Here is a 12,003-nt window from a genome sequence, read left to right on the forward strand (position 1 = left end):
GTGGTCCCCCAGCCTCAGGGCAGGCGGGCTTCGACCTCCCTTCTGGTGTGGCCCCAGTGGTTTAAACCACGGCACCTCTTGGCCATGCTCCTGGGCAGGGTAAGCTCAGCTTTGTCTTTCCCAGAGTCTGAATTCTTCTCTCACCTCCAGGTTTCCTGCATGATTATCTCTGCAGCTGGGTCTTATTTTTAACTGCAGGCTCATGAATGTTTCAGCAGAGCATAAACAGCCAGCTTCTCCAGCCGCTGTCACGTCCCTTCCCAGAGTGCCCTGCCAGTTCGGGAGTCGATGATGCTGTCCCCAAACAGAGGGCCAAGTAGCCCCACATGTGGGACAGGCTCCTTTCCGGTCCTGTGGCCTGGCCAGCCCCACAGAAAGTCTGTGCCTTGTGCACTGGCCAGCAGCCCCACAGAGTGCGCTGGGAGCCACGCCCCTAAAAGTTGTGCACAGGGGTGTCCTGCAGCCTGGGACTCCAGGCAGAGCTGGCTCACTGCAGCAGGCTCTAAGATGCACTGCATGAGACCAGGCCCCACCGTGCCCACTCAGCAGGATGCTGACCCAGCTAGCTGAGATGTCCCTGGAATTTGTGATGCAGATACCTGATGAGTTCCCCGGGGCCTGGCTGTTAGAACTGTTAGAACGGCTTTAGCTTCCGCCGTGTTATTCGTCATCTGCCTGTGGAGCCGATTTAGAGATTTACATCATGGACTTACATTATGGATATTCACTTAGCGCTTACTGCACTGGCAAAAATTTACTCAGAAGGACAGTGACATTTAAATAAGGTCGAAATGGCATGCAGTATGGTCTTACCAATTTAGAAAACCTATTGGCAGTATCTACCAAAGCAAAATATATAGATACAAAATATGTAGCTACCTGATAACTCCACTTTCAAGTAGATTTCCAAGAGAAGAGAGTACATATGTCCACCAAAAGCAATGTATAAGAGTAACTCATAGCAGTTACTCATAATAGCCCAAACTGCACACAAGAGAATGGAGAAAAGAGGAAGTGTGGAATAGTATACAGCCAGTACACTGCTGCTATGTTGTGACGTTACAGATGAATCTCACAGACATAACATTGAGCATAGTGGCTAAACCAGAAGAACTTATACTATTAATCTCTGTTGATATGAAATGAGGTACATCTTAGCAATGGTGTTAGCATTCAAGATAAAGATAAACCTTAGGAAAAGTATTGACAGAGAGGGTTGTACATTTGTGAAAATGTACTGAATTAAAGATACATGTGGTTTACTGTATATAAGTTATGCATCATTTAAAAATAAAGAATAAAACCAGGCATCATGGTGCACACATGTATAATCCCAACAATTGAGGAGGCTGAGGCAAGATGGCAAGTTTGGCAAAACCCTGACTCAAAAAAAAAAAAAAAGGATTGGGAATGTAGCTCAGTGGTAAAGCACCCCTGGGTTCAATCCCCAGTACCAAAAGGATTAAAAAAAAAAAGAACCATATAAGGGTGGGGAAGGCATGGAGATTGTAGCAGAAAGCTACTATGGATAATTGTTGCAACTTGGCACACATTGTAGCTCTGAGCTCCCTAGCAGCCAAGACAATAAAGGAAACCCATAAATGCCAAGGCTGCTCAATGCCCAGGGAGTAGGGCTCTTCCCAGCCAGGAGCTCTTGAGAGGAGGGTGCCACACAGGCACATTGTCTGAGGGGGTGGCAGGAAGTAAATCTGCTGCATTTGGGATGTCTGCTTCTTAGGGTACCGGAAGCTACTGAGAGACATGGAGGAGGGTCTGATCACCTCGGGGGACTCGTTCTACATCCGGCTGAACCTGAACATCTGCAGCCAGCTGGACGCCTGCTCCATGTCCCTGAGGTGTGACGACGTCGTGCACGTCAGGGACACCATGTACCAGGACAGGCACGAGTGGCTGTGTGCCCGGGTCGACCCTTTCACGGACCATGACCTGGACACGGGCACCATACCCAGCTACAGCCGGTGAGTCCTGAGCCTGGCGGGGCCTCTGCTCCCAGCCCAGGGGGAGGCGTGGACAGGGCTGGCACTGCCATGATCATCTGCAAGGGGCTTGGGCCTCCAGATGAGAAGACCCCCCCTTTGCCTGCTGAACCGTGGGGCCCCTCTGTGCTCTGGCCCTCCACGGAGCCTCACAGCGCCCTCTTTCAGTCTGTGATGACCACACTCTGCCCTTTCCTGTAATCACTCCTCATTGCTGTCCCACGGGCCACAACCTGACAGCCATCCTCTCCTTAGCAGTGTGATCTGCCCTCTTAGGCCTCAGCACTGCAGTCCCCTCCTGTGACTCCTGAGGCTCTAGCACAGCTTCTGAGGCCAGCCCGGCAAGGTGGCCATCAGCAGACCAGACGAGACAGGAGCCCTGGGCCTGTAGGCACGGTCCACACACAGCACCAGCCCCATGCTCTCCCAGGGGTCCCTCGGGCTCAGCCCCTGTGGTCCACACAGGGCTAGGCACACCCTACTCCAGAGCCAGAGCTGGCCCTCACTCTGTCTTAGCCCCTGAGGCTCCTCCTGTCTGGCCTCCCCAGGGCCCAGCAGCTGCTCCTGGTCAAGCTGCAGCGACTGATGCACCGGGGCAGCCGAGATGAGCCGGACACCACCCACCACACCCTGAGGGCGCTCCGGGTAGGTGTGGCGCAGCCCTGCAGGGTGGCAGGAATGGCCACCTGTTCTAATAGCGTCCCCTGACATTACTGATGAATCCAGGGACTGGGTTCCTCAGGGAGGGACACACACCATCACCCCCAGCCAAGGAGCCCCACCTCCTGTGCCCGCCTTGAGTTCCCACGTTCAAGGGGAGGAGGGTGGCTGCTGGAATGTGCCCTTGCTCTGCGCCTCTGGTCTCTGTGGGAGCAGGTCACCTTCCCTGAGCCTCCCCATCTGCTCCCCGACACCCGACAGGGATGGGGCTCGGGGACAGGTTTCTGCCTCTCTGCAGTGACATTACACTTGCGCATACTGCCAAGCCCGGCTGGGTCTGACTGATGGATAAACTCATTTCAGAACACCCTGCAGCCCGAGGAGCCACTGGCCACCAGCGACCCCCGGGTCAGCCCCCGCCTCTCCAGAGCCAGTTTCCTCTTTGGTCAGCTGCTTCAGGTGAGGGTCACCAGGTGCCTCCCGACTCTCCGGTCATTGCTGTGGCTCTGCCTCCCCCCTAGGAAGAAAGGCCTGTCCCCAAATAGCTGTGCTTCGTGGTTTTACATCACGTGCGATTTTTCACGGTGCCTTACGTCTCCCATCCCAGCTCGCCCTCTTGGGGACAGGTCAGTAAACAGTCTCTGCTTCTTTTAGAAGCAATTCCCATTTTTATTAAAAAAAAAAAAAGGTTTCAGGAAACTTATGGCCGAAAGGAGCTTAAGCAACTTGGCTGTCGAAACCTGAATAGAAAACTCAGAAGTAATGTATCAGGAAAAGAAAATCATTCCAAATATTTCAGCCAGTTCAGGTCCTCAAATTGAGCATTAAATTTATCTGAGCATCCTGGCAGCCAAGGAATAAAGAGAACCCCAGTAGGTTCTTAAACCTTATCCATTTGTGGAAACATTTCAGGTCTTCAGGACCAGAAAAGATTTGTCCCTGTACATCTCAAATAATAATAATAATAATAATAATAATAATAATAATAATAATAATAAAAATAAAATTCTCACCTAGATCATTATGTGAGGAATCCTGACCAACACACTGAGTGATATCTTCAGAGGTGACTTCACATAAATACAGAAGCACACCTCGTGACTATTTCTTCTGTCACCAGTTGACAGAAGCAAAGAGAATGATAGTAGAGTGTAGCACCAGACACACTCCTGTGGAGGTGCTGCCTGATTAGACCCCAGGGGACGGATGGTGGGGCCCACAGCTCCATCCTGATGTTGGAACAGAGAAGACTCAGAAATGGTTAGCAGAGAGATAGCTAGGTGGGAGGAGGCCCAATCTGAGTGGTCCCAAGGACAAGACCCTGTGAGATGGCACACCATTGTGTCCACACATCTGCAAGGACCTGAAATTAGCTGCCAGCCCCCCTGGATTTGTGTCCCTGCAGAGGGAAGGGCGGGAAAGACCCTAAGGAGTCCTGGGAGTACGGTGTGAGCTTGCCTCTGTGCTCACCTCGGGGCGTCTGGGAATTGTGGACCAAGCAGCGCTCCCCAGAAGGCTTGAGGGTTGTTGGGAGCACAGTGTCAGGGGAGAGGGAGGGTCCAGGGCTCCTTGGCAGCTGGAGCAGGCCAGCCTGAGTGCCAGCAGGGGCTGCCTGCCGATTCCGCGGGGGAAAGTGGGATGGGTCCCCAGATGGTGGGGAGAACTTGGCATCTGCCCACTGCCTAAGGGCACGTACCCAAAAGCTGAAGGATCCTGCCACCTGCTGGGGTGTGTCCTATTTCTAAAGGGGAAGGACGCTTGGGCCCCTGGCGAGCCGGGGTTTGCACACCTGTCTGCCTGTCCGTCTGGCCAGAAGCACAAGCCAAGGGATGGTTCTCCCCACCCTCCCTCTGTCCCTGCAGTTCGTCAGCAGGTCAGAAAACAAGTACAAGCGGATGAACAGCAACGAGCGCGTCCGCATCATCTCGGGGAGCCCTATGGGGAGCCTGGCCCGGTCCTCGCTGGATGCCTCGAAGCTGCTGACCGAAAAGCACGAGGGTGCGTGGAGACCGCCAGGCCCCACCCTGCTGCCTGGCCAGCCCTGGGTCTGCACCGTGCAGGCGCACTGCCACCCCCACAGGGCGACGGCGGGTACCTAGCGGCCTTCTGGGGAGGATGCCTCCAAGCCCAGCTGTGGCTGACCCTCCTCACGGTCACGTCCACCCAGATGCCCATGTTAATCGGAGCTGTTTGCTGGGATGTGTTGATCAATTCCTCTCCCCACTGGATGCTTTTCGCCATTCGTCAGGCCCGTGAGGGGCCACCAGGACCCCGTGCCCATCCCCAGCTCCTCACTGCCTCCCCCGCTAGGCCAGCCTCACTTAAGAAGGGAGGCCAACGCTACCATGCATGTTATCAGGGAAAGGCCAGGGCTCCTCCCCAGGCTGGCCAGGCCAGGCCAGGCCAGGGGACAAAGGAAAGGGACAGGTGTTTGGTTTCAAGAAGTGGGTCCTCAGACTGCTTGGAGCTGGCTTTACAACAGCCGCCCCTGGGGCTCTGCTCTGCTCCCATACCTTGGCTAGAGAGGACTGGAGAAGGCAGATTTGAGGTCGTGTGGTCACTCTGCCTGCAGGCTAAGGCTCCCCAAGTTCTCAGAGACCCCCAAGGTCTTGCTCAGTGACCCTGCCCTCCTGCCATCTGGTGGTCTCCCTTTCTCCCATGCATTCACCCTCCCTCTGCCCAGGCCACCATGCCCTGGCTCTTCTCCTGGTCCCAGTCCATGCCCCTCCTCCAAAATGCCATCATGGACCATCTGCTAAAGCAATCCCTTCCTCCAGAACCAGGCCATGTCATAAACCACCAGGGCTCGTGCGTATGTCCCACACCCCTCTACCTCCCGCAGGGGCACAGTTTCCTGGGAGAGGTTCCTGGGTTCCTGGAGCATCCTGTTGCCCGTGCAAACAGCCCCAGGTGTCCTGACATCCCCAGGAGGCCCCTAGGCTCTGTGGGGCCAGCAGGGGTGCTAGGGCCTCCCTTACACTTCCCCTGGTGGGCAGGGTGGGGCTCTGATGCCAGCCCCTCCTGTCCCCTGCCAGAGATGGACCCCGAGAGCGAGCTCAGCAAGGGCCTCAGCCTCATCCCCTACAGCCTGGTGCGTGCCTTCTACTGCGAGCGCCGCAGGCCCGTCCTCTTCACGCCCACCATACTGGCCAAGTCGCTGGTGCAGAAGCTGCTCAACTCCGGGGGCGCCATGGAGTTCACGATATGCAAGTCAGGTGAGCCCTAACGGCATCTGCCGCTGCAGTCACCTGTATTTAAAGCACAGATGTCCAGGCCTGCCCAGGACCAGTTAATGTCAGATGTCCAGGGCTTCCTTAAATTAACGTCACAGACCTCACCGTCTTAGCTGTCTCCCAGCACACAGTTCAGAGGCGTTGCTAGCACATCCACACTGTGCAGCCATCTCCACATCCAGAGCTCTTCATCTTGCAGACAGAAACTGGCAGGAGGGCAGGGTCACCTTAAGGAGAGCCCCAGTCCCCATCCCAGCCCCAGTGCCTCCCTTTCATCTCTTGTCTGTGATCCAGGATAAGGTACCAAACTCTGTTGCTACATCTGTAAAACCAGGACAATGGCAGCTGCTCCTCCCAGAGGACAGAGGCTCATGGATGGACAGAGCTGGCCCTCAAGCAGCTCCCAGCATAGGTTCCAGGTGGAGCATTAAGGGTCCACTCAGCTTTGAGCACTGGCCATGCACCTCCTCGCCCAGCAAGGCCCCTGTGCCTCCCTTCAAAGCCCAGCAGTTGGGCCTTGCAGCCTTTTGAGGGTGTGCACCTGACCCCTGGGACAGGCCCCTCCAAGGACAGGCTTGAGGAGAAGGACAGCCCTCCCCAAGCACTTATCAGCTGACCTCCAGCCACTGGGAGGCTCTGTGTCCTATTTGAAGATCCCACTGAGCCCTGACCTCTGCAGACATGTCCCATCTTTCCCCTGGTGTCTTCATTGGGCAGGAGGCCAGGCCTCTCCCACTCAACTTCCTGTACCAAGTTTACAGCCTGACCCTGGGGGCTGGTGTGGGATGCCCTAGACCTGGACTTGACTTAATGCTCCTCCTTCCACAAACAGAGAACCTGAGACCCAGAGAAGTTAGACATGTTTAGAGCCAGGCACCTTGGCACAGGCCTGTCATTCCAGCGACTCAGGAGGCTGAGGCAGGAGCATCTCAAGTTCAAGGCCAATCTCAGCAACTTAACTTGACCGTGTCTCAAAACAAAAAATAAAATAAAATAAAAATAGGACTCCAGATGTAGCCCGGGGGTAGAACACTTGCCTAGCATGTAGGAGGCCCTGGGTTCAACATCCAGCACTGCCAAAAATAAAAAAATAAATAAAAGACACGTTCAGGGTCACCCAACAAGTAGGTGAAGCCTATCTTCTTCCAGGAAGCCTGTCTATACCCCTTCCCCATACCCCTTAATGGTGTCAGGTGATGGGTGGATGGATGGATGGTAGGTGGGTAGATGAATAAGGTGGATGGATGGACAGCCAAATGGGTGGATAGATAGATGGATGAATGGATGGATGATAGATGGGTGTCTGGTAGGTGGGTGAATGCATAGGTGATGGGTAGATGAATCAATGTGCAAGATTCTTCATGATTGGCACCTGCTGGGCAGAATTGCACCCAGCACCTGAGCTCTTTTGTGCAGTGGAGTTTATTGTCGAGGAGCCAAACACCCGCTCTGTCTTCAAGACGCTTCACAGTCTAGTGAAGGAGACAAGAGTCATTTAACTGTGTGGCTGGAGAGGGACCAGACACCAAGTTCTGTAGAGTCCAGGAGGCGACAGCAAGGCCTGAAGAGACTGATCCACTCAAGACCACCATGTGCCACCCTCAAGATTGGCCCCTCTCTCTGCAGATATTGTCACAAGAGATGAGTTCCTCAAAAAGCAGAAGACAGAAACCATCATCTACTCCCGGGAGAAGAACCCCAACACCTTTGAATGTATCGTTCCCGCCAACATCGAAGCCGTGGCAGCCAAGGTGAGGGGCTGGGTTGCTACACGGGCCTGGGGCACCCTGGTCATCTCTGGGCGGCCCCAGACCGTGGGTGCAGGTCACTGTCACCTCCCCACGTCCCTCGCTCTGCCCCTCCCTCTTTCCTCCATCCCTGTTTTGTATTTTGGACTCGGCTTCTGTCTTCGGTGGTGTCCTGGTGCGAGTGAGCTGATCTGCATTGTTTGGGGACATGTGTGTCTGGTCATTGTAACAAGGGCCAGGGATAGAGAGCAAGCATGTCAAGGTGTGAGACAGGGCAAGCAACAGGTGACAGCTGTCACATCACCTGACGGGGAGAAAATGGGCCACCAGCAGAGTCACTGGCTACAGGGTAGCAAAGGTGGCCGTGTGGCCCTGGGAGCCAGGTGCCCTTCATTCGTTGGCCTGAGCACTGAGTCTTTTCCCCTCCCAGTGCTTGATGGAAGGAAAGCGCTCAGCCTGCAGCAGCGAGGGCCAGGCTCAGCCCTGGTGGATGGGCCCACGGGGTCCAGGACAGGAGCCCAGCCAGTATCTCAGCGCCACCACCCAGCTGGCTGCTACTCCCGCGCCCACCCCACGGGAAGGCAGAGGCTGAGTTTTGGGGCAGCCTGGGGGATTTGCTGTGTTTTTTAAAGTCTGGGCCAAGCAGCTTTGGAAGTTCTGACAGCAGAGCACAGAGAAAGCAGGCAGGCAGCTGAGCCCACCACGTCCTCTGGCAATCCCATTCCCAAGGACTCAGTGCTGGGGACAGGGGCACATGAGTAGTGGCCAGGAGGGAGCATGGGGCTGCGGGTGCCTCTGGGCCTGGGTGCCTGTCCCTGCATGCTAGACGTTCGAGGTTGTGAAACTGCACACTTAGGGCAGTTATATTCCAGCCAGATGTGAATTTAGTGTTTGTTCTGAGGTGATTGATGCCTTCAGCAAGCCCTGGATTGTCCTTTGGCATGGGCCCTTCAGAGGCTCCTACCCACCAGCCTGGACTTTTTTTTTTTTTTTTTTGGTACCAAGGATTGAACCCAGGGGTGATTAACCACTGAGCCACATCCCAGCCCTTTTCATGAATTTTTTTAAATTTTGAGACAGGTTCTCGCTAAGTTGCTTAGGGCCTCGTTAAGTTGCTGAGGCTGGCCTTGAACTTGTGATCCTCCTGCCTCCACCTCCTGAGCCACTGGGATTACAGGTGTGCACCACCACACCACCCCCGGCTCCTACCTTGCCTTTCCGGTGTCCCCCAGCCTGGAAGACCGGCTGGCATGGCTGGTGTTTTGTTGAAACCATCCTGGGTCCTGGTCCCTGCCAGTGCATCACCCTGTAACCTTGGTTACTCCCTGGTTCAGCCGGTGGCGCTCAGCACTGTCATGGCCCTGGCATCTGTCCAGTGAAGCCTGGCCCTGCTCCTGGGCCCTGCTCCTGGCACCATAGAGGCTTGGGCGGGCGGGAAGGGGCACTGCTGATTGGCGGCTTGCTGCATTCACAGAATAAGCACTGCTTGCTGGAGGCGGGCATCAGCTGCGTGCGAGACCTGATCAAGTGCAAGATCTACCCCATCGTGCTCTTCATCCGGGTGTCCGAGAAGAACACCAAGAGGTTCAGGTAGGCTCCGAGACCTGCCCCTCTCCCTCACAGCCTGCCCCACCTCCTTGTCTCCCCGGCATGCCCTGTCCCTCCATACATCCCTTCAGTAAGTCCTCATCCAGGACAAGACCCCAATCCATGGCAAAGGACACAGCTGGTAAGGACAGGTACTAGGAGGACCCCCAAGGGAGACCTTGCAGGTGAGCCATCCAGACCCTATGCAGCTGCAGGGACAGTTAGCGAGTGGGCAGTGGTCGGAGAAGGTCCAGACCACATGGAGCTTATCGGCCACAAGAAGGAAGGATGTGGCCTCTAATTCCGAGGGAGACAGGAAGCCACTGAGGTTCTGGGCAGAGCCCGACAGTCTAATTCAGGATGTAAACGGCTCCTCTCCGTGCCTCTGTTGAAACACACAGTAGGATAACCCAGGCCAGGAGGATAGTGGGGGCCGAGACTCTGGGCAGGAGGGGACGAGAAAGTGGCTGTGGCCAAGCACTGTGGCGCACGCCTGTAATCCCAACAGCTTGGGAGGCTGAGGCAGGAGAATCACTAGTTCAAAGCCAGCCTCAGCAACTTAGGGAGAGCCTGTCTCATAATAAAATATAAAAAGGGCTGGGGACATGGCTCTGTGGTTAAGTACCCCTGAGTTTGATCCTTGGTGCCAAAAAAAAAAAAAAAAAAGAAAGAACAACAACAAAGAAAGTGATTCTGGATCCTGCCCAGCATTGAGCCTGGAGAATTTGCCACAGGGTCAGCTGTGAGGTTGGACAGGAAGCCAGGGTGGTGCTGGCATCATCTAGGGTCCCCGCCTGCCTCCAGGCAGCTGCAGAACAAGCCTAGTGACCATAGTAACAGGCCCTGGAGGATCCATCAGTGAATGGCTGAGACAGGAATCACTCACTGTTGGGAAAGTGGAACTCGCACACCTCTCTGCTTCTGGAGGCTCTCTCGGGGATGGGCAGACAGTTGTGCAAACCCCTGGGCTGGCCTTTGTCCCCTACCATGGGGATCCAGCCCCACAGCCTCCCCCACAGCCCCTGTGGGTCTCCCCTACCAGGAAGCTGCTGCCCTGGCCGGAGACGGAGGAGGAATTCCTGCGCGTGTGCCGGCTGAAGGAGAAGGAGCTGGAGGCCCTGCCCTGCCTCTACGCCACGGTGGAGGCTGAGATGTGGGGCAACCTGGAGGAGCTGCTGCGCGTCATCAAGGACAAGATTGGCGAGGAGCAGCGCAAGACCATCTGGGTGGACGAGGACCAGCTGTGAGGCCCAGCGCCCCGAGTCTGAGCAGTGCCGCAGGAGACGAGGGGGCATCCCGCTGCCCCAGCCTGGGGCCGTGTGCTGGTGTCCCTCCAGGGAGCCCTGGGTGCAGACGCAGCCAAGGACAGACACAGCTGGGGAGGTGCAGGGCATAGCCGTTCCATCCGAGGCCGTCCTGCCCAGTGGTCAGGCCCTGCTGACATTAGCAGAGGGACTGCCCGAGGCCAGCAGGCCCCTCAGAAACCAGAGCAGCAGGTGAATGTAATACGTAACGCATGGGACAGGTGCGCTACCCTAGGGCAGAGCCCGGCAAACAGGGCGGCTGCCAGCCCTGGGCACAAGCATCCTCCTGGGCAGGACAGGTCTGGGGGAGCCAACATGTGCCACGTGGTTATTTTTCTTGCATTAACATTTCTAGTCCTTTTATTCATTAAAAAAAAAAAAAATTAAATGTTTCAGAGGTTAGTCCCTCACGGTTTTCCTCAGTGGAACACCACTCCCAGCAAGCTCAGCATAGGCACAGAAATGGCTCAGGCCCTGCGTTCAGGTACTGGGTGCAGGACGGTGGCCTTGTCCCCTGGACACTCCTGATTCACAGCCAGGTTTGGGTGTCCTCACTTAGAGCACCTGCCTGGACTCAGGGCATCCTGGTCTGGAGAGTGCAGGGTCCTCTCTGGGAAGGACCCAGCTTCCCACAGGTGGCCCAGAAGGACTGAGGCCATGCTCCTCCTCAGAGAGTCACCACCAGCATCTTTGTCCTCTGCATTTGCTGTTCCTGCATCCTGGGGTTCAGGAGGGGTCTGGGGGTGAGGCCCTCCAGTGGGCTTGCTCCCCCCGGGCCCAGGAGCTGGAGGTGCAAGAGGGCAGCTCTTCCCATCACTGTCAGCAGCTAATGCCCTGCAGTTCTGAACCTGACTGGGCACAACCACAACGGGCCAGGTGGTGTCCTCGGCTGAGCAGGGAGTGGGCAGGAACTAGGGGAGCAACTGCGAGTAGACAACCCAGCATCCCCATTGCCTCCCTAACAGAATCCTGATTTTATTCTGAGAATCTGTGTGCACAGCTAAATATCCATACGTCCCAGCTGTCCTTGTAGCTAAGGTTCATCAAGGAAACAAGGAAAGATTTGGGGGAAAAACAAGACAAAGAGTTCCTCCCTCCAGTTTTCTGCCCGCAATGCAGACATGATGACTGGAGCCCCAGCAGTCATCTTGGAATTTTGAGGTGACCACGTAAATGGGTGGAACCGAAAGATAGAAGGAGACAGAGTCACTGGTGACACCAGAGAGCCCAGGACCCAGCGCTGCCCAGGTTTCTTTTACATGGGACAGAAATCAATTTTTATCTTGTGTTAAGTGGCTATTTCAGTTCTCCATTACCCGTAGCCTAGAGCAATTCCGAACAGACACAGGAAACCCCCTTTTCTTTATGATTGCAAATGCCATGGGTTGATCTTCTGCTAGGTTTTTGCCACATAATCAAGATGGGATTTGTTCATAGAAGAACTGTATTAATAAATATCTCCTCCTAAAAAACA

General features: G+C 55.3%; 1 protein-coding gene across 5 annotated transcripts in view; it reads left to right on the plus strand.

Annotated features, from left to right (window-relative positions):
- LOC139702945 (caspase recruitment domain-containing protein 11-like) overlaps nt 1–12,003 on the plus strand; it is a 76,136-nt gene extending 64,133 nt beyond the window's left edge. For 4 of the 5 annotated variants that reach the window (XM_071605675.1, XM_071605678.1, XM_071605676.1 and 1 more), the window contains 8 exons: nt 1,739–1,979; nt 2,546–2,642; nt 3,021–3,116; nt 4,520–4,655; nt 5,693–5,872; nt 7,517–7,641; nt 9,113–9,228; nt 10,268–12,003. In XM_071605675.1, the coding sequence (XP_071461776.1) occupies nt 1,739–1,979; nt 2,546–2,642; nt 3,021–3,116; nt 4,520–4,655; nt 5,693–5,872; nt 7,517–7,641; nt 9,113–9,228; nt 10,268–10,472 (1,196 nt within the window). In that variant the 3' untranslated portion in view covers nt 10,473–12,003. Of the gene's footprint in view, nt 1–1,738; nt 1,980–2,545; nt 2,643–3,020; nt 3,284–4,519; nt 4,656–5,692; nt 5,873–7,516; nt 7,642–9,112; nt 9,229–10,267 lie in introns of those variants that run through there. The other variant, XM_071605679.1, reaches the window with a different exon arrangement.

Source organism: Marmota flaviventris, chromosome 19, assembly GCF_047511675.1.
Source record: "Marmota flaviventris isolate mMarFla1 chromosome 19, mMarFla1.hap1, whole genome shotgun sequence".
Classification (NCBI taxonomy): Eukaryota; Metazoa; Chordata; class Mammalia; order Rodentia; family Sciuridae; genus Marmota; species Marmota flaviventris.